General features: G+C 50.0%; 1 protein-coding gene across 2 annotated transcripts in view; it reads right to left on the reverse strand.

Annotated features, from left to right (window-relative positions):
* Positions 1-1,011: 1,011 nt before the first annotated feature.
* The window catches only part of TMEM88B (transmembrane protein 88B), a 41,063-nt gene continuing 15,319 nt past the window's right edge, over positions 1,012-26,755 (reverse strand). For both annotated transcript variants that reach the window (XM_065575076.1, XM_005292915.4), the window contains one exon: positions 1,012-3,426. In XM_065575076.1, the coding sequence (XP_065431148.1) occupies positions 3,157-3,426 (270 nt within the window). In that variant the 3' untranslated portion in view covers positions 1,012-3,156. The remainder of the gene's footprint in view (positions 3,427-26,755) is intronic.

The raw sequence follows: 26,755 nt of genomic DNA on the forward strand, positions 1-26,755 counted from the left end.
TTCTGCAGCTGGTGTGCATGAAGGGCAGAAAGCCAGAGAAAGCCATCAGAAAGCCAGGAGAAGCAGGTGTGAGTGTGATCCTGAGAGGAGGTGGAGAGACATTGTTTCTTGGGCACAGAGCTTACTGGTGTAGCAGACGTGGGGATTCTGAGCAAGGAAACTGCCTGCTGTTGGTTTTTCCTACTGTGTTTGGGGAAACAGGACTTTGTGTGCATCTTGGGTAAATAAACAAGATCGCCCCAAGAACAGACCTGCCTCAGAGCATCAATTTCTCATCCTATAATGGAAGCAACCCTGCAAGGCCCCCCCTTTGTCTAACCTCTGGGGCCAAAGGAGCAACAATTAAAGATGGCCAAAGAAACTTCAACGGACCCATATTCCGTCAGAATACGCAGTTCCATTGAAATCAAACCACTTCACAAAATCAGGTCAATTTTACTGGCATTGTGTTTGGGGGAAAAACAGGGGGAAATGTTTTGACATTTTCTCAGTGAACCGTTTTGTTTGTTTTGCAACAGTTTTCATTTCAAATTTGTAAAAATGTTGTCTGATCTACAAAACAAAACGGACAAAACTGAAAACGCAACACTTCAGCTGACCCGGAGAGGAATTTGCCTTCACGGAGAATTTTAAAAGCTTAAAAATCTCAAAACACTTCACGGAACAGACCTCGCAGCCTCCACGTAGCTCTCGCAACAATACTTTGATCATGTCCCCTCTTATTCGTTTCCTAAGATAGTCAGCGATCGCTCTTCACCTGACAGTTGTTCCAGGCCACGAGCCATTCTCCTGCAGTGCACTCCTCAGGCGCGACTGGGCCTGGTTGTTGCCCATCTGCTGACCACACACATTTGAGCTTGCCATGGAATTTCCAATGGCGTTAGCCTTCTCCTGCTGTCCAGTGTTCAGCTGCCACCCCCCTCAGCTTCCCATGGTCACTTTGCTCCCAGGTCATTTGCAGGGATGGCCCCAGAGCCTTACCCCCTTAGAATGAAAACCAAACCCCAGGGAAAATACACAAATTAGTCTTTAATATACAGCGAGGGGCTCCAATGGCCCGGTCACATTACAATGGGCATCACACATGAACAGGGTGGACCGCCAGTGCTCAGACAGCGAATGCAGAGCGGCCCCCATGGCGGAGTCCCCAGCATGGGGTTTATTTACACATCAGCAATTGAAGCGGTTACAGTGGACAGAAGAACAACGGCGACTGGGGATACACAGCTTCCAGTGGTCAATGGCATCCAGCTTGGAAAGGCCCTCCTCAGGCCTGGTCCAAAGCCAGCTGAAGCCAAGGGAGAGACTCTCATTGACGTTGCTGGGCAACGGAGCAGGCCCTATGTGAGTTCTACAGTGCCGGGTGAGGATGGGAACCCAGGCTGGATCTCTTGCTTCGATAGGTTTAGATTGTGTGGCTCCCTCCCCCAGAAACAAACCCCTCCAAACTACCGGAGAAAGGTGCTGGCCGGAGAGCCCCGAAGAATGAAACCCCTTGTGTCTATAGGTGCATCCTGGATAGCAGTGAGGGCCGCGTCCCTTGCACTGGCCTGCGGATGTGCCTCAGCTCTGCGCTGGGGCGGGGAATGTCGTCTCTGTGGCCCATTCAACCCTTGGCCTGTCTGTGGAGACCGGGCACGAGATGGGTCAGCGAGTGCCAGCTGCCGGAGTGGCTTTTGACTGCCAAGCCCTGTCCACTAGACAAGTGGTTCCCAAACGTTTTACTACAGTGACCCGCCAACTGCGTTTTGTCTGTTTTTCAGACCCACCATTATGTTTACAAAAGGCCCAGATTCATGGGAGGGGCCCAAACTCACAGGCCAGGGTCCTCCTCCACTGCCGCTGTCTCCCCCCTCTCCCCCAAGGGGGCACAGATCACCCGCAGCAACCCCTGTCCCTCAGTCTCCCAAACCGAATCCCGGCCGGATGCGGAGGAGAGGCCCCAGGCTGGTGGGGGGCGGAGAGTGAGCCCTGCCTGCCCTCACCCTGCAGCAACGGCTGCTACCCTGCAGGGCTGGGCCCAGCTCCCTGCTCCGGGCACTGCAACCCTATCCGCCAGGTCGCAGCGCCACTCAGGTTTGACCCAGCTGCCCTGCCATCAATGCCCAGAGCGGGGAGCCAGTCCCAGGCACTGCGGGGTGAGTGTGAGGTGGGCTTGCTTTCCACCTCCCCACCCCCACCCCCAAGCCCTCCCTCTGCACCAGGTCCATAACTCATCTAGTGGCGGGTTGGGACTCACTGTCTTTGAAACACTTCACTGGACAATACCCAATGTCTAGCAGGCCATTGCATGGCTATCAGATTTCAATAACCAGCATCAAAGCAGGCAGGGTTCAGGCCAGCACCCTGGGGGGAAGGTACCCACAGCCCGGTTGAGATTCCCCAAACCACCCGGTCCCCACTAATCACAAAAGGAACACAGTCACCATTATAACCTGCTACAAGAGCAGCTGTGCACAGCGGGACGGACATAGTCACAGTGCAACAAGGTGACAACTCCTGAGTGTCGTATAGGCCCAGACTCACAGGTGCATTTGCGGGGCCAGAGACCCGTGCAGCCACAATAGGATTCTAGGCAGGGGGGGCCACAATGGACCCCCTCCTGGCTGAATGTGTATTTTACAGGGGGCCACTTCTCTGGGACAAAGGATGCAGCTTTTTAACCACACGGCTACTTTTCCCTGGTGCCTGTAGCGCCGCCAGCAGCCCCTTCCATCACTGCGCAGTCTAGTCCAGGATGTAAGGAGATCCCGTGTTCTGATGCCAAGCAGCACAAAGTTGGGAGCCAGGGAGAACCACAGGGCCTGTCTGTGTCCAGCAGCCTCAGTGAAGCATCCCCATTTCTAAGTCAGCGAGTCCTGTCTCTTCTGTACCAGCAGGGACGTGATTGGCCCTGAGTAAGTAGCAGGAGGGCGAGCCCCTTTGACACACTTTTGTCCATATGCTTTGGTGCCTTTCCATCACAATGGGGAGAACCTGCTGAGGGTTACAGACTTAGGTACCGCTACAGGAGAGGGGTTCATTCCAGACCCAGCTCATTCCTCTATCCCGAAGGACCCTGAGAGCCTATGCCTACCAGGACGCCAGATGGTGACTTTGCAGGTGCCAAGGGGGATGTATTGGGGGGATGGGGCTGGGGGAGCTGGTGCAGCGAGCTCATACCCAGGCCTTTACTTGAGTGCTCCACTCCTTGGTACAGCTGCACAGCCCTCCCTCCTCATACCAGCGCCACTTCACCCCTTTGTAGATGGCCCGAGCGTAGGGCTGGAAGCATTGGAAGAGGCGGAGGCGCCGCGCCAGGCTGCAGTAGACGGCCATGGCCACCACGATGAGCGGGGACATGATGACGAAGCCAAGGATGATGAGGGCAGAGGAGCTGTTGTCGTCCAGGATGGTTTTGCAGTAGTAGGCGGAGGAGTGCAGCACCTGCAGGAGACAGGAGAAAAGGCAAAGCGGGTTAGAGACCTGGGGCAGGAGACAGGCTTCCTTAGCGCCATCGCGCTCATGTGCCAGATATTAGGGAAAACTATTTCACTAGGAGGGTGGTGAAGCACTGGAATGGGTTACCTAGGGAGGTGGTGGAATCTCCTTCCTTAGAGGTTTTTAAGGCCCGGCTTGACAAAGCCCTGGCTGGGATGATTTAGTTGGGCCCTCAGGACAGCATGATCCACGAAAGCGCTTCAGAAACAAGCACCGTGCCCCAAAGCTGAATAATACCACAACTGAAGGGGTGGAAAAGCACAGGGCTGGGAACCAGGAGATCAGGGCTCTATGGCCTGAATGTATTAGGGGCAAAATGCTCCCTGCAAAAAGCCCATCAGATTCCAACAGAATCCTGTTACTATTTGTAATGGCTCCAAGAGGCCCGGCCAAGGTCAGGGTTCCATTGTGCTAAGTAGACACAGAATAAAAATCCCTGCCCCAAAGACCTCACAGTCTAGATAGCTAAAGGAAGTACAGTTAGCTCTGTTCCCAGAAGGGAGCTGAGACCCAAGGTGTGTCCTCGTTGCAAGTTAGCCTGGGCGTTGCCCCTAAGGCTGCTCCTATCCACACACACAGCGCTTTCCCCTGAACATTGTGGTGCTTTCATCCCAAGCTAGCTGGCCCAGCTAGGCTAGAGGTCAAGTGCCACATTATGGACAGAGGCTAACCCACTCCAGTGCTGATAGTCCTCCAGTGCCTTCCCACAATCCCACCGTGGGTCCGGAAGGGCAAACAAGTTCTTCAGCAATTTACTGGGAGAGAATCCTAGAGGGGCTCAGCTTACTGCAGCCCAGAGACCCATGGGATATATGCCCCCAGAAGTCCTAGCGACACACATGGGTGAGTGGAGCACGAGGGAGGACACAGTAGCACAGCAGGGCTTTGCAGTGTGGCTGCTCATCCCCAGGCTAGGCTAACCTGGGTGCTGATCACCTGGGCCAATTCTGCAGTGAAGACACAGATGAAGGGACTTGCCCAAGTTCATTTTATTGACTCACCCCTAATAATATACTTTTGTATTTGCTAGTTTTGGGATACAAAGATCCCTGGTGTTACAGTGAGGCGGGCTGCAAAAGCACATTGACAATGATAGAAAAATAAAGAAAATACAGCTAGACTTAGCTTCTAATGACAGACAAAGAGGATGGGGGAAATAGATGGGCTTGTGGTTAAGGCAATGGTCTGAGACCCCCAGCCAAGCCATCAGTTGAGTTCTCAGCCCTGGCACACCCTGCCTGCACACATCAGTGCTATCCTAGCTTTCAATCTTCTGCTCATATATCAGATCCCTTTCTCCTGTTCAGCACCTTCTAAGATCTTCAGGGCAAGGACTGTCTCTCACCATGTATTTGTATGGTGCCTCATACAATGGAACGTCCATCTCAGCTAAGGGCTCTAAGCACCATTATAACACTAATAAAAAGAACAGGCGTTCCAAGTGCAGCTACTCATACATTCTGCATGAGCGGACGATAGCAGTTTCCCCCGTCTCTTTCCCTTTTACAAGGCTTCTCTTTCTTGCTCAGTGTCCCCACAGCAAACACAACCCATCTGGTTTTAAACAATCCTTATTGGCTCCCCGCAGGGTAAAAGGCAACCTATAAGTAAAGGAAAGGCTCTGAAAAGCATTAGCCCAAAGACAGAAGGAACGTGCTCGCCAAGTTGCTACTGCCCTGCCAGGGCACGGCTCCCCCCTGCACCCGTTCAAAGGCAGAAAAGACTGTGTTCTCCACCCCTGGCTTTCTCTTCTGATCTGACGGACGTACTCACAAAGGGATACAGGGATATTCTCTCAGCTGGAAGCAATTCACTTTGCTTACGGACTGGAACTCGAGGCCTTCCAAGCTAATGGTCCAGGCACCGCTGAATGGGGGAGCTTAATGTTCCAGTCCTTGCTGTCTCATCACGCGTGACTTGGGCTCAGTTTGTGGGCTAGGTTTATGATTTCACAGGGAGGCTGTCAAGTCATAGGAGACCCAACATTTAAGGTCTGCACAAAGACGCTTCTATAAAACCTAACTCACACCGCCCCGAAGGGGACATTGCTCTGCTTATGAGCAGAAAGAGCAGCCATTTTGTTCTCAGAGCTGCTGCACCCTGTTACGGAGGGAACACACATACTGTGCTCTCTCTCATGGAGACTTTATAATTTACAAGACATACTTTATTATGGCTAATTTTTGTTGTCATTTTTCTTTAATCTAAAACAAAAGTCCCTTTGGGTCTGGACCTACCTGATTACCATTTGTATGTAAAAAAACATGACACCCTCCAGCCTAGATGGTTTCAACTAGGCATAATTAATGCATGGCACATACATATTTAGCCAATGGACATTTCTTTATAACTCATACATCTGTAAGAAGGGGCTGTTAGATCCCACAGAGGGGTATAGGAAGGAGAAATAGAGAGAGATACAGAGAGCCTTTCTGTGGCCTTCTCTCCCTAGCATTATTTCAGCAGGTAGTTACACGGGAGAGGCGGGCTCATCTTTATCAGATTTTTGTATACATTGTTGCTATCCCACAGTTGGTGCAATTCATCCCTGCTGCATTGCCATTCGTGCTCACTCACTTCCCTAGCTCACAAGGGCATCTTGGCACTTACTAAGTCAAAGAACTTGGAAAATGCAAAGTCCAACATCAGCGCCAAGTAATACCTGCACTGGAAGTGGAATTGCAGCCGAACAAATCCCTTCGTTCCTTGCCTGTACTGCAGCCAGTCGGAACGGTGCTGCCACTCGTGCCCCTAAACTGAGCCAAACACAACACCTTTGGAAGAAACAGCCCATGCAATCCAAAGCCAGCAAAAGCATTTTCCAAAGCTCCCAGAATGAGCGAGGTTTCAATCTGGAGGAAGTTTTGACTGGCCAGTTACAACCTGCGGGTTTTGTCCGAAAAGCGTTCTTTGGTGCAGACCCTTTTGTTTCAACCTCTGCAGCATTGACCTCTTTCAATCACTCTCCTAGCTGAGAGCTCATTTTCAAGGTCATGCCATTTCAAAATGGTTCTCTCTCCTTCCTCCCCTCCTCCCCGAGGCACTGAGCTGAATGGCTGATTTTATGTTTTTAATCTCGCCCCCGCCCCTCCCCCAGCTGGCAATTCTCTTGTATAATTAATGCAGAATTAATAGGAGGTAAGGATGTTTTCTGAGAATAGCTGATGGGGTTGATGTCAAGGTCAATTGATTACTGGTGATGAAAGCAAATGAAAGCTCCCCATCCCAGCTCGAAAGCGACTGGCCGCAAGAAAGATCTTAAACCCAGCCAAGCAAGAAATTAAAACTCAACCCAAGCTGATCTAGCCAAATGAAGCCGTCTCTCAAAAAGGTCAAGCGCTCTGAACTGTTTCATCAGCCGGCTGGTTTTCTGCCAGCTACCTTTGATGCAGTTTTCACACCTTCCCTCTGGGTTCGCATTCCTCCTTCAGGGCCTTTGCATTTAATTTCACACTGACCCCATTGAGCCCTGGGCTGACAAGGCTTTAGAGTATCTCTTGGGCTAGAGAAAAAACAGAATTTGGTGATGGGGAATAGAAAGGCAATTGGGGCTGCGGGATATTGACGGCCCCTGTGGTTCTCTTGGGCTCCTTAGCTCCCAGACTGACTAACACAGTCAACACACAGGCTCTCCCAAAGTTCTGGCCTGGAATAACCAGTCAGAGAATGCATTACAGAGTAGACAACAGGTGTAAACAGAGTCAGTGGAGAGCACTGTTCTTAATGGAACTGAAACCATTTATACCGGAACAGAATTGCCCACTATGTTTTTCCCACCATGGCAAGTGCCCTCCCATGTCCCTAAAGTTGTGAGAACGGGGACAAAACTGGAGCCATTTATCCAAACCCAATGAGCTGTGGGTGTCTGGAAAAAACAGGAACAAGTCCAAACTACCTTGCTTTTGATTTTGCCAACACCGAACTCCCACCAGTAAGGTTTTGCAAAACCTAGGCCAAAGCCACCTCTCGTTCTGCCTGTCTCTGATCATTATTAACCAGCCTTCACCTGGTTGCTTCACGGGGTTAAAACTTGGAATCTTTTAGGATACGTTGATTGTCAGAAATTTGTCGATTTCACCAACAAACCTTGCATGTTTATTAAGAATAAAACCTTATGTTAAGAACTAAGAAGTGTACTTATTTTTTTGTCCGGTTCATAGCTTTGGAATCAATCTAAACTGCACAATTCAGGCAGCTTTAGCCATAATGAGGAGAAGCAAAATGCAAACAGCAAACCTCTGAAAACCTCCTAGGGCAGCCAAAAAAGCTATTTAGAAGCAAGCAGCTTCCCACCACCACATGTAAACCAGAAGTGTTTATAAAAACCTCATTCAATATCCTTCTTCCCAAATTTCACCAGCTTTGGATTCCCCCCGTGCTCCCCTATGGATCCAGCTGCTAAAAGGCAAATGATCTTGTCCAACTTTGTAACCTCATTGTTTTGACGTTGGAATAAAATCTCTTCAAGCAGAGAAAGGTTCATGCCAGGTTCTCAGCAGAGGGCAACTTGCTGCATTGTCTGCCTTCCTACTGGGCCTTTTTCCTTTAGCACAAAGAAAAGGGTTCTCAGTACATGGCACATGCAATAGATCAGATGCAGAGGCCCCCCGCCCTCCTTCCTTTTAAGGGGAGAGACCTTGAAGGATATCAATGCATTTGTACTGTAGCCTGCAAGTTAGGTAGCTCTCCTCTCCATCTGTATTCTGTAGTAGTGTGGCTGGGTTCCAGCTAGCTTGAAATCCCGACTGCGGGATGTTTAACAAGAACAGTCTATTTGCATGAGCCAGTGCCAGACAAACCACATAAGACAATAGGCAAATATTTCTGGTAATAACCCCACCGTCATAAGTGCCTGCAAACTGGATGGGTCTGGGCTGCATAGTTTGGCTCTGTGGTTATGTCTACACTTAAACCGCAACAGTGCAGACGCTCACTACAGCGACGGGAGAGGCAGCGCTTGGTGGACAGAATCTACACTGGGGGTTAGGCCGGCTTACCTGCGTTGCTCAGAGATATGGATTTTTCCCACCCCTGAGCAACATTGCTGGGGCAAACTTACTTTTTAGCGCAGACCTGGCCTGAGTCTGAGCTTTCAAGGCATTTGAGCCCTACTTAGACTGTGAGATCTTTGGAGCAAAGACCATGTTTTCCTTGTACGTGGGTATGGCACCTCCCACAATGGGGACGTGGTATCTGCCTAGGGTCTCTAGATGCTATCGCAATGCAAACAAGATGACAATAATGTATTCCAATCCCTGGTTTTGGTTCAGCCCTTTACAGACACAAGCCAGCTGTAAAGTTTGCATTCTGATCTGATAACGTGTTCTAAGAACTTGTTCTCACTGCAAGGTTAACTCGGGTTCTTACTGTTGGCCCTACCCTGATTCCCGTCTACACCCCAAAACCTCTCACTCACTGGTTTGTCCAAAGGTAGAGGCTAACACCTGAGTGCTACCAACACTTGAGCTGGTAACCCAACAACTCTGCAATGTGGATGCAGACGTAAGCCACTATTTTCTAGCCATCTACTTACTCTTTGCCTCCCATTCAACCAGAAGTCACCTGCCAGTCCCCAAAGTCTGGTTCATAGAATCATAGAATATCAGGGTTGGAAGGGACCTCAGGAGGTCATCTAGTCCAACCCCCTGCTCAAAGCTGGGCCAATCCCCAGACAGATTTTTGCCTCAGATCCCTAAATGGCCCCCTCAAGGATTGAACTCACAACCCTGGGTTTAGCAGGCCAATGCTCAAACCACTGAGCGATCCCTCCCTTTGCACCCCACATTCACATGTGCCCTGCTGTACGTGCAACGTTTGTAGCACTGGTACAACTGGTGGTGAACAGAAGGCATCTGGGGCACCATCCTCCCAGCATGCTGCCAGCTGGCTTGAAGCTGTAACTAGGGTGCTGAATGATCTTTGCGGCGAGGTCAGTAAAACCTCAGATTTTGGAACCAGGACCCCAAATCTATAATGCTATGAGGCCGTCTCCAAGAAGCTGATAGAGGAAGGGACCCACTGGATGGGATGTTAGTGTGAGGAGAAAATTAACCTCTGAAGAATCTATACTGGCAGACCATGGACCACAATGCCTAGTCTGGTAATGCCCCGAGACTGCGCCCACTCTGTGAGGAGCTGGACAGGGTGGAATTCTTCCAGGGCAGCACTAGGAACCGTGGACTACGGAGCCAGGAGGTCTAAAGTGCCTCACACTATTGATTGTCACCCCAATGTGGATGCAGTCAATTGGACAACCTCAAGTCTGACTTTGTGGTGTAACTGTTCTCCACTGGTCTTAGCCACCTCCAGTGCTCACACCTGAGCACCAATGACCCAAGTGAACTCAGCAGCAAAGACACCCTGAAGAGCTCTTTGGGTTCAGGCAGCTCAAGCAGAACTTTCTGTGAAAATGTCAGTTCTTCCCACCTTCCCACTCGCTGTTCAATGAATGCCACGCAGAGGGGCTGCCTTTGTCACATCTGAGTCCTAAATCTGCGTCTCTCTTACGTTATTTTATTTCTTTGTCTCTCGTGTCATTAGACACCAGAACTAGGGTTTGTTTTGTAGTGTTGGGCTGTGAACAAACGGTGTGGCTTCATGTCATTTTGATTAAAGTCTGACTCAGTTCCTAATGTGTACACGAGCGGGGGTGGAATAAGCATCTGTGATGGGAGAGAGGGCACCTAAACCAGTGGTTATTACTTTGTTAAGGCCGTAGGCATGTCAGTTTTCTTTTCAGGATGAAATATTTCTGTGCTTAGCCCTCTCCTCCCACCCCGACCCCGCCAAGTGACGGTAGTTCTCATGGTTGATGCTAAACAGAGAGCCCTAGAATGTGAGATCTTCGGTTTATTCCTGATTATTCCTGGTTATTTCTGGAGGTTTTTAAGAACAGGCTGGACAAACCCATCAGGGATGGTCGAGGTTTACTTGGTCCTGCTACAGCACCGGGGGCTGGACTTGATGACTTCTTGGGGTCTCTTCCAGCCCTACATTTCTGTGATTCTATGATGCTGTACTATTGATCCAAGGAGGCGTCTTTCTGTTGCCTGCAGAGGAGTTTGAATCAGGCGCTAAGTGACATTGCCCACTTCCCGCTACGTGGGAACTGGCTGTGCTGTGGGAAACCCTGGAAGCCTCTCCCCCAGGAGCTGGACTGAGATCCCTTCTTACCCACCCCTCCATCCAACCAACCTCCTTTCACAAGGGCCTTGTAAAATGACCCAACCTGTCAGATGGCAAAAATATGTGTTTACCGAAGCAGTAGACAGGTCTGCAGAATTATAAGTGAGGGACATGGACATAATGGTCTAATTAAACCTGTAATCTGACAAGTGTTATATACTTTTGGCAATAAAACAGGCTCATCTGGCAGCCTGGAGATTAAATACACCCCACGATAGGCGGCCTGCTACAAATGAGGAGCATGCTGGTACTTTATATTCTTCAATAAAAAACAATAGCATGTTAATCAGATACTATTCGCCAGGCCAGTGGTGGGGATGATGGAGGTTTTGGCACATTCACATTGTGCTTTTCCTGCCAAATGATGCAAAAAATGCTTGTCAAGCAGAAATAGGAGCTACCGCTGGAGTGGACCGTGGAAGCTGTTCAGAAAGTGAGCTGGCATGTTACACAGCCATTTAGGATAGGAAGCAAAGAAGGACATTGTATCAAATTGGAACGGTCAGGGGATGAGCAGAATGGAATCACCCAGCATGGAATTTGCTCAAGACTATCTATCTGGATTTCTAAAAGATCACCCAACCCTATGGTAATTGAGACACATGGGACTAACACCCCTCGTCTTGCCAAAACAAAGTGTCCTGGAGTCTTTCGTGACACGTCATGGCTGAAAAAGTGCCACCAATAAGGCACCAAGAGCATGTGCTGCGGACCGAGATCTACACGAAGGTCTTGCATGCAAATCATTGACCTACCTCAAGTCTCCTTAACCGTGTGAAATTGAACAAAATTGCAGCGCTGGGAACTACAGTCACATCCGACTGGGCCTCCTTAGCCCTTCCCACACATACGTGATCTCCGCTAGGAAAACAGGCCGAGAGACCAAGCCAGACCCACAACAAAACTTCAGCATAATCCCCCCAGCACTGCAGCAGCATTTCAAAGAGCGTCGCTCTCATGAGGGGCGGAAGGAGTGCTGGAAATGTGCAATATTGCCACTGACATGAATGGCCAATGACTCTTACTTGGTGAGAACAGCTGACCCCACCGGCTTCTCCCGCCTAGCTGGAGGATATAATAGTATCCCCGTTAGACAGGCCTCCTCTGCAATTTTCCTCTCAGTTTTTTTTGAACTCTTCTCTCATCTCCCTCATCAGCTAGTGTAATGTACTTGCTTCACAGCCCAAGTACAGTCTGATTATCCTATTTGAATGTAAGTGATGAATATGCAAATGATCATTCTCTGACTCCTACTGCAGAATATTTTCAGCTGATTCATCTTAGGGTCTGTAGGTCTAATAGGAATTGCCTTTTAATGTCTCTGTATTAATTCCCTCTGCAGAAGAAACAGGGAAAGATATGGACAATGCTTCCTGGATACTTTTTATTGTAGCTCAGTGATTCCTTATTGCTGAGATCTAGGGTCTGAACAGCAGAGTCGGTCAGTGCCCCACTCCTTCACTGCTGGTGACCTGGATTCAAATCCTGCCTTGTGGATCACAATACGGGGAACAGTCCTGATATTTCCAGCCTAGTCTTTGAGGTAGCTTCCAGTGCATGGAGGGCGAGTGAGAAGTTTAGATGTAGGTTCACAGGGATGTGTGCAGGGAATTGTGGGAATGGCAGCGAAGGCCAGGCTTGACCCACACCTTTGCTATCACCTGGCTGCAAAGTGGGTGAGTAGGGGGCGGGTCGCAGCTCAGCCTGCACCCCTACCCACATGAGCTCACCAGCTCAGGAGCTACTTGCCCTGCGGTGCAGAGGGAAAGGCTCTGAGTGTGACCATACGAAGGTCTGGGCACCTTTGCGCGCTGTCACACATGGAGAGCTGGCAAGGCCGTTTGTGGGGAGCGCAGGGCTGGATTAGTGGGGGGTGGAGGTCCGGACTGAGGGGTGTTGGCAGGGCTGTTTGTGGGGAGCGCAGGGCTGGAATAGTGGGGGGCTGCAGGTCAGGACTGAGGGGTGTTGGCAGGGCTGTTTGTGGGGAGCGCAGGGCTGGAATAGTGGGGGGCTGCAGGTCAGGACTGAGGGGCATCGGTAGGGCTGTTTGTGGGGAGCGCAGGGCTGGATTAGTGAGGGGTGCAGGTCAGGACTGAGGGGTGTTGGCAGGGCTGTTTGTGGGGAGCACAGGTCAGGACTGAGGGGCATCGGTAGGGCTGTTTGTGGGGAGCGCAGACTGGATTAGTGGGGGGTGCAGCTCAGGACTGAGAGGTGCTGGCAGGGCTGTTTGTGGGGAGCGCAGGGTGGAATCGTGGGGAGCGCAGGTCAGGACTGAGGGGCTTCGGTAGGGCTGTTTGTGGGGAGCGCAGGGCTGGATTAGTGGGGGGTGGAGGTCAGGACTGAGGGGTGTCAGCAGGGCTATGTGAGGGGGTGGCACAGAAAAACTAGGCCGTGCTGCAGCTCAGTGGTCACTACTGTAGCACACTGGGAAGGCTGTGGGTGCAGTGACGTTTGGATAGTGCCTGCCCCCTGTAATGGTCCACATCTCATGCTTTCATCTCTCATTAAGTTCACCCATAACTGGACTAAAAGCCTTATCAGAGGGCAGATGTCAATGCTTAACAAGCCGAGTGGGAGCCAGGAGAGAGTTGGTAACCCCACTCTGACCCCTGGAGCAAGCAGGGAGCAGGGCAGGAGTTGTGACTCTGGGTCACAGCCAGTCTCTGACTCACTCCTGGGGCACGACCCATTACTCAGGCCCAGCTCGAGCTCTCCAGAAAGCAGGCTAGTAATAGCAGGAGCCCTGGGCCGCTCCCTCTCCCTCTTGCCAGGGAACCCTGCTCCATCTGCTCACACCAGAGCTGAGCAGAGGCAAGGCTGGAGCTGCCTTTGGGGAAGCAGATTAAGGTTTAACAGTCCCCCTAGAGCTGAGCCTGGGGGGCTGCGGCAAGGACAGGGGCTTTGACGGCCACATCAGAGAAATCCCAAAGTCATTTCCCCCCTTTCCTAAGCAGGGGTTTCCGTGTGCGATGCCCCCGACATCCACTCCCACTCCAGACTCTCCTCAGACTACGACAGCAGCAGCAATAAAGCCACGTGCCAGCACCGCCTGGGGGTGTCAGGGCCTTTGGGTGTGAGGAGGAGTAAAGCCAGGAGCTGGGTGGTATGTGCCGGGTTGTTGGGGGTGGTTATTTATTTTTACCCACTGCGTAGATTCATTGTTAAGATGGTCAAAAAGGACCTTTGTGATCATCTAATGTGACCTCGGCCTCACACAGGTCCTGGGGTTTTGCAGCTCACGTTATTATACCCCCGCAGTGACTGGTTGGCTACAGGGCGATGGACACTGACCTGGATTTCAGGACTCCCTCACCAAGCCTCACCTGCGTCCCTGAATGAAGCCACCTGCTGCTGTGCAAGGGGCATATATAAGGCCCGATCCGGATCCCTTCACTCATGCCTTACTCCAGAAGGATTTCTGTAGCGTTACTTGAATAAGTAAGGAGTTATGTGCACTGCTCTGCATGAGTAAGGGTGCCCAAATCTGTCCCTTACATATTGCTACGCTGAAAGGTGTTAACAGCACCTGTCTGAGATCCAGAGAACACAAAGCCAACGCGGGGGGACAAATACTTTTAAAAGCTCAGCAGAAGGCACAATTTATGCAGCAAAACCAGCTGCAGACAATGATGGTAGCCACCCGAAGCACAGAGCTGCACAGCAAGGCCAGTTCTAGCCCAGGTCGATTTGCAAACACCGGGGCTCGGGTATCGGTTGCAGGCTGTGTGTTAGAGGCAAAACGCGAAGAGGAGCTGTTGTGAGTGTGACATGGAGAAGAAGCCGAGACAGAGCGTCTTAGGCACAGAGGTCACTGGAGTGGCAGACTTGGGGGGTTCTGCTGTGGTTTGTGTCTACTGCATTCAAGGAAGCAGGACTTTGTGTAAATCAACACAATTGCACCAAGACCAGGCCGGAGTCATATCACTGATTTCTCCACCTAATGGGAACAACCCTGCAAAGGCCTTAGAATTTGGCTAACTGCTCAGGCCAAAGGACAACAATATGCTACCAGCCGCTATTGTGTCTTTCATCCAGGAGCATCACAAAGGACTTGGCTGCTGCCCCCCACCAGACTTAGCCTGTCAAGAGCCCTTGACAACCACGGACTAAATTCCTGACCATCCAGCTGTCAGAGAAGACAGCCCTGTCACCCTGCTCCCACCCCTTCACACACAGGCTGGGCTCCTCGCATGAGTGACAGCAAGCGCGGCTACTGCTGAAAGTGGGCTGCTTCTCAGCGCTCCCCAGTCGATCAGCAGCCGCGGGAGAGCCGTTTCCAGTGCAGGCCCAGGGAGCTGGCGTATTTGACACCTGATGTCCAGGACTGCAGCTCCTGCAGCGCAGACGCACCCGAGTCCTGCGCACAGCGTTGCTTCCCGATCCCTACGCACTCTGCCTGGCCTCTGCTGCTCCGTGTACGGATTAGTGCTTTGGTAGTGCTCATGCCAAGCGGGTGCCACCGATGCTGTCAGAAGGAAAACGCTAACGAGGCGAGTGGAGGAAGAATATTGCAGCACTAGCCTGGCTGAAGGAGGATGAAAACAGATCACCCTGCACTTCATTACACACTGACACAAGAAGGGCAATTTTCCGAAGCCTGGGCCTGAAAAGAAAACGTACTGGCCTAATTAGGACATGTAACATGGTATCGGAGGGCAAAGGTCAATACTTAAGCAAGTGTGGGATTGCTAAAGTCTGGGGCATGAAGGACACTCCTCTCTCCGAAAGCCTCGCATCCCTGGAACAGAAGGACAGCAGCGGACGCACTGGCTACGGTTCAGTACTGGAGTGGAGAGGCTGAAGTCCAGCCCTGTACAAGAAACTAATTCCCAACAGGCTACATGAGTTTGTCCTGTGATGGATGAACTTCGAAAGGATCAGAGTTCGGGTTCTGAGAAACACCTCCGAGTTTGGATGCTTTTATGAACTTGCAGTATTAGGCTGGGGGCGGGGGTAGGAGGATCCCCTGAGGTTTGCAGTCCCAGTCCCAGGAGGAAATGCCATGGGAAATGATTTGCTCAGGAATGCTTCTAGCTCCTTGGCCAAATGGCATCAGGAAGTGCAGGAGCAGCCAGGAACATTGGAAATGAGGAGAAAAAAGACACTTGGACTTTGATCCTCACAGGAGTTAGGTGCCTAATCTGGGCCCTGGGTCCTATGAGAGACGCGTGGTGTAAGAGCCTGTGTAGGGTAGAACAGAATGGAACAGAGAAAAAAGAAAAGGGTCCTGGAGCATTTCAGAGCCTCCAAACAGGCTCATCTCCATGCGCCTTCTGTCCTAAAATCACATAAAGACTCAACAGGGTTTCTGCATTTTTCCTAAAACAATTTGCCTCTCCCCAGAATAGAAGGTCAGGAAAAAAGCCCCAACAGCCCCAAAGATGGATCTGCAACTAGTGTCTGTATTAGGACTAGCCTATGCTGAATCCAGCAGCCCGAGTGTAATGAGTCAGTCCCCTAGGATACTCAACCCTTGGCTAACCATGTTTCTGCTTTAATAATTGACAACCTAACCCATTTAGAAGTCTAAAGAGAAGCACTCAGCAGGGCTGCTGGTCTAGTTAGCCAGCTGTATGACCGAGCATCCATTCAGTACCACGGCCCTAATGAAAGACTAGTTCAACGGGGTTGCAAACATGTACTTAAGCACTTTGGTGGACTCATGTGTCAACCTCTTCGATTCTGGTATAAGCAGTGAAACGAAATGGCGATTTGTTTTTGACGTTCAGACTCTTGTTCCTCTTGTACACATCAGGGACCTCTGCCTCCGAGCTGCCCCCTCTGCCTCTTACCTCCTCATCTTGCTATTCTAAAATGGCATTACGCCATTAAAGCTTTCAACCAAAAGCCATTAAAACCAAGCACGCTTTTGAAGGGAACAATGAGAATATTTGCTCTCACTTCCCAGGCTGCCCAGGGGAATGTTTAGTGACCAATCAGATCCTTGCTTCCCCCCCCCCATGACACTTTATGTAATATTGCAGCTTATAGTTCATTGGATTGAATGTTGAAGGAAAATGACTGTTTGCCTGCTGTTGTTATGCCCATGAAGTGATTACTTGGGCGGTGCATGCCCACCCCTACTATATTATGTCCCCAGAGGACTGTGAGCATTGGTGCCCAATAAATAAAATTGCTGGGACCTTTCCGCTTTAGTAGGAAAACACCAGCAAGATCTTCAGAAGAGCAGGGAAATTAGCAGGGCAACCAAACAAAGACCGTGGACCCCAAGGAAAAGCAGGTTCCCCTTCACAGGCCCCTTAGCTCACGCAGCTCCTGGTTGGGCTTCGCCAGCAATCATTTCTCATCCTTTCATGGAAGTGGCCAATTCATTGGTCTTGTACGTGTTTGTGTGTGCATGATGAAATGTCATTCCCTTGAAAGGGCCCGGGCTCAGAATATTTCCTGGCAGAAATAAAGCAATGAATAACAAAGGCGCAGGGAAAATCCCATTGCAACCCAAAAGCCCAGCTGGCTTATGCGTTAGCAGCGGAAGCCCCAGCCACCGCAAGCCTGGTTAGAAAGCTTTCCGTGCACATGTGGCTGCTAAGTACGGAGCTCTAGCTCACCTGCAGCGCCTTGCCAGAGCGTTGGGGTCCGTTTTGTAGACATTACTGAACCAAAGCTCTGAATAGTCCCAGTTCCCCCGGAGACCCATCTTTCTTTACACTTCCCACCTCTCTTGCTATGCTCAATAGAGACCTTGGGCTAGTCACCCAAGTCCAAGCCCGTCCAATCTCCTGAGTCCGAGCTCGAGCGGCTAGCCTAAGCTGCTGCCCATGCCACAACGTCCACGCTACTGTTTTGAAGCGCTCAGGCATCTGTCTACCCAGGCTGGGAATCACATCTCCTACCTGCAGTGCAGGCATACCCGCTGTGTTCTGTTCAGTTCAGTGTGCTCCGGAGGAGAGACGCACACTGTGCGCTCTCGTGGGGACTTTACATTGGTTCCTTTTGGTTTTGGTGTCCACTTCACCAAAACTAATGTAAGCCTCACCCCCTCTAGTGGTGGCTGGGCCACAGAGCAGTTGAGGAGCCTGCTACAGGCTCACCTAAGAGAGTTGTACCTGGTAGCTCAGGCAGTAGCAACTCCTGCTTTAAGATCCAGAAATCCCAGGTTTAATCCCTGTTGCCAATGCCCCAGCCAGGAAAAAGATGTTACCACACACACATGCACAACCGCCCTTTGGAGCATCATACCCAGTCTCTCTCCCCCCCCACCCCAGTCCCGTCTGACTTCAGCGTAGCAAAGATTTCCTAAGTAACCATTCCTCCTATGGCTTCCCTGGTCCCTTTGGGGGGTGGTTCTCTGTGCCCTGGGGCATAGACCCCCATGGATCTCCACAGTGCACAGACTCGGTATTCAGAGTGTGCACCAAGCCCTGAATAAGGTGAGCATGATATGGTCCCTGATGAACACCTGAGTCCATCTAGAGGCACGTCTCCATATTCCCTTTGAAGGTGCATTCACAGACACCCTTCCAATAATGCCCTCAGCTAGTCTAGCCTTGTGGAGCACCAGGTTCTCAGCATTTTCTACAAAGCTGCTGTGTGGCCCAGGGTTGTTTTAAATACACGAGCACATCCCAGCCTGTGGATAGGGTTGGTCTCTTCTGCGGAGTGCAGGGGCTGAATAACAAAGACAATAGCATGTATATGGCACTTTACACTACTAGGGGGATTCATACCCACCAGCTAATGAGGGACAATTGCAACTTGCCTTGTCTACACTAATTTTAACACATTAGTTACCACGAGTTAACTAACATATGTTAAAAACCACACCCCTTCTTTCCTAGTGCAGACAAGGCCAGAGAGGCTAAGTGATTGGCCCAAGGTCATGCAGGTCAGTAGCAGAGCTAGGAACAGAAGACAAGTCTATTGGATGGAAGGTGCTATGGAAGCAAGATAATTATTATGGCTGAGTTTTGTAAAGGCACCTAAAAGAGGTAAGCACCCCACTCCCACTGGATCCAAAGGGGCTAGGATTAGGGTGATCAGACAGAAAGTGTGAAAAATCGGGACGGGGGTGGGGGGTAATAGGAGCCTATATAAGAAAAAGACCCAAAAATCGGGACTGTCCCTATAAAATCGGGACATCTGGTCACCCTAGCTAGGATGGTTCTGAACTACAGCTGGTCAAAGAAAGATAAGCGTTTTTATCAATCGGTGGTGGTGGTGCAATTCTCTAGTTTTTCCATGAAACCCCCAAACTTTCTGGGTTTTGAACATAAAAGCCAACTAAAGCTCAAAAATGATTTGCTTTTTTTGATGAAAAAAGCCAAATTGTTGAAAGCAACTAACATTTTCTGCAAAAACGTTTGTTTTTGTTTTTTAAAAAGGCCATTTTAAAAAAAATCTGTTTTTTCCCACCAGCCCTTGTCGTCCCCTTTCCCAACGGCTGGGTTCCAGCTCGTGCCGTGTTTGGTTCATTCATTCCGGCCGCACACATCTGTCCCCTCAGTGGTGAGGAGTGCAGGACCCAGACCGTTTTGCTGCAGGCTCTCAGCTCACTGCCAGAGGATCTAGTTTGCTCTGAAATGTATCTAGTCATTTCCCTCAGTGTGAGTATCACATTGACCCTCATTAGTTTCCTGCAATAACCAGCCACTCTGCTCCTAATTTCCGAGCCCGGATCTTTATTTCTCATGAGGGCTTTTAATCTTGATTTTTTTTAAACCAGATTAATTTGCCACTGTTTGATCCTGCAATTTAAAGCACAGAAAAAGTAGGGAGGGTTTTTTGTTGTTGTTAGAACCTTAGTTTCCGATAACTTTCTGTGGCTCTTCCCCCCAAAGCCAGCAGTACTCTGCCCATGGCCTCTGAGACTGGGAGAGAGAACCATTGATTGCGAAGCTATCGCCTAATGTGCTCTCCTCATTCACCCCTGCCCGATGCTGTCAATTCTATGCCACTCACTCCAGACAGCAGGGGAGCCTTTCCCAGCGGCAAGTGCCCTGTTGTTAGCTTCATGCAGCGCTCTATAAAAGAAAGAGGCTGAGAGCCTCTGAAGCCATTTCATGATTCTTTTAAAGCCTTTGGGTCAAAACTATTGACAGTAATTACCATTAGGCTGGATCAAAAGCCAAAGCCAAGATGGGACAGGCCAGGAACAGCAGTAATTCCCAGGGGCACTAAACCTTCAGTCTTTGTGGCTGTGATGGCAGGTCAAAGAGTGACCTTGATCAATTAACAGACGGTATTCAGCCATTGACAAGGAAAGGGCCAGATCCCCAGCTGATGTGATGCTACTTTGCATTAGCTGGGTCTCTGCCCTGTGGATTTCATTAGAGCTATGTCAATTTATAGCAGCTGCGGAGCCGTTAGCTCAGCCTCTCTGTTTCTGATGTTCATGTTCCCTCCCCTGCTATCCCAGCCGTCTCTTTCCAATAGAGCTCTTAATCCCCCCACCCAAGTCTTCCCTGCTACCTCCTTGCTCCTCACTGTGGACAATACCACCAACATGCCTATAACCTGCCCATCATCTTTGACTCAGGCCTCTCTAGGCCTTCCCATCTAGGCTATAGCTAAGTCTGGCAGATTCTTTCGGCAGAACGTCTCTAAGGTACAGCCTTTCCTGCCCTTCCACGTAGCTACACCTCTTGTCCAGGTGCTCGTGGTCTCAATTACTGCAATAGTCTTTTTTTTTTTTTTTAAGAGAAAAAAGAGGCGTCCTTGTGGCACCTGACAAATGCAGTCTTGCCCTATTCAGAATGCTGCCGTTGCAAAAGTAACTTTCCTAGCCCGACATTTTGACCATGTGACCCCTCGCTTTTCTTCCCTCTCCCTTCTCCATCGCATCAGACATGACCCCAGCCTCCATCGCTCAATTATTACATTTTCAAACAAGCACCTTCTTGCTTTCTCCCAGGCTACCTCTCCCCTGGAGCGCCCCATAAACATCCACAAAATTAATGCGTTACCCTCCTTCAAAACCCATCTTAAGACTTTCCTTCTCCAGGATCCCTGCGAAAAGCTTCACAATGGTTAGGCTGCCGGTGTGCTGAGACCACGGCCTGTCATACTGACCAACACTGTCTCATTGTTCCCTTGTACTTGCCCGTCTGTGTGTTGTGACCATCTGTTGTCTCTTCTTCTTCGATTGTCAGGTCTATGGGAGAAGGGACCTCTCTTTGCTCTGTATTTGTACAGTGCCTCAATGACGTCCTGCTCCATAACTGGTACTTCTAAGCTCTGTGGCAATATAAATAATAATAAATAATAGCCCACTTCACCTGTCTCCTGCCAGTACAGGCCACTTCCCTCTCAACCATCTTTCTTCTTTCTCCTGCAGCTCTCCAGCACCTGATCTGTTCGATATTTCCAAGGGCTGGAAGGAATAACTAAGTCTAAACTTCCAAAACCTTTTGGAATTTTGCATCAAATTCCAGACCAGCCTTTTGTCCTTTCTCAACATCCTCCTGGCCTAAGGGTCAAATTCTGTGCTTGTTAATCAGCCAAAGCTCCTATTATTATCTGTATTACAGTTGCATGTTCAGGACCCAACCAAGAGTGAAGCCCCAATGCGCTAGGCTCTGTACATACCCATCATGAGATACAGGCCCTGCCCGGAGAGCTTATAGCTAAATAGACAGGACAAAGGATGGGAGAGGAACTGACTTGCCTGAAGTCACCCAGTAGCTCAGAGGCAGATCCAGGTCTCATGAGCCATGGTCCAATGCCCTTAGCCACCAGGTTTTACTTCCTTGCTATTTAAAGCATGGGGGGAGGAGGGGTGTTGTCTAGTTAAGGACCGACAGAAATTTCCCCTAACACAGAATATTCAAGGACAAGCGGCAGCTATTGCTGCAAAGAGCAATTTTTTTGCAACCCGCTCAATGAGATGTTCAAAATCCCTTTGCGAACAATGAGTGGGGCCCTACATGGTGCAGAGGCCTTGGGCTGGTTCTCCGAACAGGGGTGACAGTCACACAATAGACAACACCCTTCACAGAATGGCTGCCATGGTCCCCAGAAGGATAGCCCAGTGGCCAGGGCAATTCATTGCTTGGCCATGGACTACCTATGGGGCACTGAGCAAGTCACATATTCTCTCTCCGTTTCACTCCCTGATTTGTAAAATGAGGTCCTTCCCTCCCTCCGTGGCTAGGGAGAAGGTGGTGAGGTACCATGGTAACGGGGCTGCACGGGTGCCATAGGGAGCTATTGTGGCCTCTCTCTGTAAGGGGCTATTTAAACAGGATGCTCTGAAATAGATTGCAAAGCTGCAGAGAGCATCCCAGCTCCTTCATGCACTTCTGAGGCTCAGTTCTGGGGTAATGGGCATTTCTGCTGTGTGTTCTCCCTTCTGGGCTTGGGGAAGAGGGAGGAGTGCCTGCCCTTGCCTTCCTTCTCTGTTTCCACTTCCATTGTTTTCCTCCCTATGTGTTTGTCGCCTGCTTCTTTTTACCCCTGTGTTGGCAAGTTTGTTCCTAAAACAGTCAGTGGCATCAAGCGCTCTCTTCCTGGATCTCACGCCGGACAGGCATGGCACGTGGCACGGCTTGTTATGAGACTCCCACCATTGCAAGGACAAGCAAACATCTCCTGAGGTTCCAACTAAACCTCAAATGGTTAAAAGGAGACTTCCCAGTGAGCTTCAGCCCTATAGAAACAGCTGGGGGACTACAATGCTGCTACTAGATCTCTAGACTCACATCCATCTAGCAATTTTACTGGAAGTGCAATATTACAGCTCTTTTAAGAGATGGCCCCAAGCCAGAAGCTGGGTTCCAAACTCCAGCTTTGGAACTGGACACAATATAACTCTTTAATGGGCAGCACCAAAATCCAGAAACTGAACAGAGGATTTGAAATCTGAATCTGAACCTTCCCAGCAGCTGGGTGCGGTCTTTGTGGTCTTCCAGTTGAAGCTGAGCCAGGGTTTGCTTCAGGCTTGTCTGGTTTTTGTTAAGCTCTACAGATACAGTTACCACTTCAACTTGTGCCAATCAAGACACACAATAGTCAGACCGTTCGATCGTCATCTCTGAACTCTTTGGGACTGTTATTTTCAAATAGCTAAAGCTAGCTAACTGTAGATCCATTTATCTACTAAACACATCCTCATTACTCAGATCTAAAGACTGTCCTAATGTTTTTCTCTACTAAACTGTTCAAATGACCAGCCAGCACAAAATGCTGTTTTATGTGTTGCATTTTACTCTTGCTTTCCTAACCAGCCATTTGTAGTAGGTGAGTGGCATTTCATTACAGCTGTTCAGTCCCTGGATTACTCTTCATCTTGTTAAAAAGTGTTCTTTGTTTACATTGTTGTGGACATTATAAGTGTTTCTAAAGGAGTCCTGCTATCATTTCATTAGACAGCGTCCACACATTGTGTAGTTTTATCTTCTCTGGTGAACTAGCCAGAGGCTTGTGAGAAAATAAACAAGAGCACCGATATTAGCACTGAATAAAGGGGATCAGACAAGTCTTTCATGAGCTCGGCTCTTCCCGTGTAAAGACTTTACAGCTATGGATACTGCCTGAATTTAAGGAAGACGGCTGAAAACATGTTTGGTTGTAACTGGCTTTGTGACTTACAAGTCTTTGCATATGTAGGCAAAGCTAGAACCAAACAATCAGTAATAACGAATTCCTGAAAGACGCCTCTGAGATAGAGAGATCATTTTATACATATAATTCGGAAACAGAGGAGCAAAAACTCTTTTAATGAATTCAGCGTGTTGTACTTTTATTATCTCCCACTGAGACAGCAATCGGGGAAGATGCTCCTTTCTCATTATTTCAAACCCTGGGGGCTTTGCCTCTGATTCCAGAGTAGGATCAACAATAATTGGTGATTATTAATGTGTAACTCACAAGAGCGTTCTTCTCCAGCACATGGCTTTTCCTTCTCATTGAATGTCCTCTTTCTGCCCTACCACCGGGATTCAGAACTTCCTCCTTCCTTTCTCTCTCTCTCTCTTCAATCTGTGTGATAGCAGGCACTACTGTGATTATAGTGGTCCTACCACCTGAAGGTAGATCAGATCAAGATAGCATGGGAGTTGCCAGATGTGTGCAGAGGGCCTCAAAGTGGTTGCTTTGGAGCTCCAAAGAGCATGGAACGCTGAAGCAGATGCCTGCATGGTTTATAGAATCATAGGACTGGAAGGGACCTCAAGAAGTCATCCAGTCCAGTCCCCTGCACTCAAGGCAGGACTAAGGATTATCTAGACCAGAGGTTCTCAAAGCCGCTTGTTTAGGGAAAGCCCCTGGTGGGCTGGGCCGGTTTATTTACCTTACATCCCTCGGCCCGCGCTGCTTCCCGCAGCCCCCATTTGCCCGGAGCGGTGAACCATGGCCAGTGGGAGCTGCGATCGGCCGAACCTGCGGACGCGGCAGATAAACAAACCGGCCCGGCCCACCAGGGGCTTTCCCTGAACAAGCGGCGGACCGGCTTTAAGAACCACTGATCTAGACCATCCCTGACAGGTGTTTGTATAATCTGCTCTTAAAAATCTCCAGTGACGGAGATTCCACAACCTCCCAAACACCAGTCCTGGCCTGCTATATCGCAACCCTGTACATATGTCAGTCTCCTCCTGAGATATCTCTACAGATAAACTCTGCCTTTGGGTGCTTAAGTTTGAACACAGATTGAAGCCACATTAAGAAAGCCATTCTTGTCTCGTTGATTTCGTTTAGCTGGTTCAGATGCAAATTCATTAAATGACTGTGGCACTTGGTAAATATCCTTTCTTGGCTGTTAAAGGCAAGAGCGATAAGCCATAGAAAGTTGCTTTGTGGTTTATTCGGCGAGGCTGTATTCTCCAACCCCTAGAGAGCCATCAGTGGAAATCTACCCATCATCCTCTGTTAACTCAGAACAAATTCACAGAGAGGCCTTTAAACTTCCAGTGAAGTTTTAGAGACAATCCCCTAATCACCACAAATTGCTGGGAAGAGCTGCTTTAAAGTCATTGCCATCAATCTGGTTCTTATCAAGGCAACTCAAAGAGCTAAAACCACCTGGGATCATTTAGCAATACTTTAAAGAAGGCTGGCGTGTTGCATTACGTAAAAAAGGCCTCAGTTCCAAATATATATCGATTATATCTCGTGCACACAGAGCCCGATTCTGAATCACCCTGCCCCCCGGGCACTCATTTGCACCAGTGTCAAGTGCATGCAAAACTCTGTGGTTCTGCTTTGGCAGCACTTCACATCCTTTACTGCACTCATGTTACATAGGAACACAAGGTGCAGGGCATCAGAGAACCAGGCCCACAATAGCCATGTCTGGAGAGCAATTGAATCCATCTCGTGATGGACAAATATGTCACGAAAGATCTAAAGCGGGTGAATTCAGATTCTATTCCCCACATTGCCATTCCAGAGAGGCAAGGTGGTCTATTCAGGACTCGTAGGTTGTATTCTTGCCTATGCCATTGACTCGCTGTGGGACCTTGGGTGAGTCTTCTTCATCCCTCTGTACCTTAGGGCTCGGTGACACAGAGGTATAGCCCAGAATAGCTATTGCGATTTCAATTCACACCCTGGCTTATCTCTCAATAGGTTCCCCATGTAGACAAGCCCTCGGTTTTCCCTTCTGCGAAGAAGGGGTTAAAGATACCTATCTCCCCCACAGAGGATTGCAGTGTACATTGGGCTTGGCTTTGAGCTCGCACCAGTGCAAATCAGGAGTGACTCTGACATCAGTGGAGGCACCCCAGGGTGCAAAGTGTGCGAGCTCAGTTGTCGTGAGCTCTTCGCGATCACTGCGTGAAAGGCACCACCGCAGCGCAGTTAATCATTTCATCTCTAGAGCAGCCACCACAGCTCGCTTGTGACCAGAGCAGGGCGGTGTGAGAAGCCAAGGGCTGATTTCTCCCTGTCAGGGGATGTCCGTCTAACCCAGTGGCCCATGTCCCCCTTTCAGCTAGGGCCCTGAGACTTCAAGCGGAATTGCAGGCGGAAATCAGGCGACAGCCGGGCACCCAATATTAACGGCCCCGCTTAAGCATTTCAGCCTGAGGCTGTTGCCTGGTGATGATAATAACAGCAGACTTACTGAACGACTATTGATCGTGAGCCTCTGAGACAATCAGTGCCCGGGCTCTATGGGGCTGATGATTTTTCATCACTGAAGCTGTTTGTCCTGGGGAGCGGGGCGGACACATCATGTTCACAAGCCATCCGCTGAGTTAAAGAAAAAAATCCAAATGGCCTCCTTGGAACTGGACTTTAAACAAATCAACACGCATGTGAATATAACGGCTTCACGGCAACCTATTTGCTCTCCTTAATGGCCACACCTCTGCCTCTCCCTGACGGGGTGGTGGTAACAAAGTGCTGGCGGGAATGTACGACTCACCTTTCCATGATAACAGCAGCCCCCCGGGGTGGAATTCATCCCCATGCAGCGGGGGCTCAGTGCAACGTTTGAGTCCCACCTAAGCCCTGTTTTGAGGGGAGCATAGGCCTTTCGCTGGGTGAATTTCAGCCTTTGCAGAACTGAAAGAGGTTCCCCCAGTCTTGGAGTTGGCTGACAAGGAAGACGCACCTTGGCTGGTAGGGAGCCAGCCCCAGGTCTGACAGGTTCATGGTGGCACTGAACAGGGCGTAATGAGGCCAAAGACTCCCCTCTTGGTTCTTAGCCTCCAGCTGAGAGATCAGCTTCGTAGAGCTACTCTGGAGAAAGCCAGAAGGGGGTGGGGGCCTCCCGGGGTCCCAGGTAAAGCAGCTGCCACCTGTGGACTGTGACGGTCTCAGCTCAGGCCTTGGCTGTGATCACAGGCAGGTTACACTTCCACTTGGGTCTGACTGACAAACGAGATGCTCTGTACTAGCTAATGGCCTGCTACTGCTGTGGGAATTGCGGGCACTTAGGAACAGCAGGACAGACCCCCTATGCCCCCCCCCTTGCTGAACGGCCACACGAGACTGTCTCGGTCACATGGAACTGCTGGGAAGTGGGGACACAGACTGGGCGGGTGGGGGAAGACACAGGCACACCACCAGCAATAGCCCCACACAGGATGCAGGAGGAAAGAGGGGGGCAGCATGTCTAGGGAGCAGCTCCCAATTCCTGGGCAACCTCAGGGTATTTGGGTTCCGGTCAGGGCCAGAAGTCCACAATGAA

This window comes from Chrysemys picta, chromosome 21, assembly GCF_011386835.1.
Source record: "Chrysemys picta bellii isolate R12L10 chromosome 21, ASM1138683v2, whole genome shotgun sequence".
Taxonomy (NCBI): Eukaryota; Metazoa; Chordata; order Testudines; family Emydidae; genus Chrysemys; species Chrysemys picta.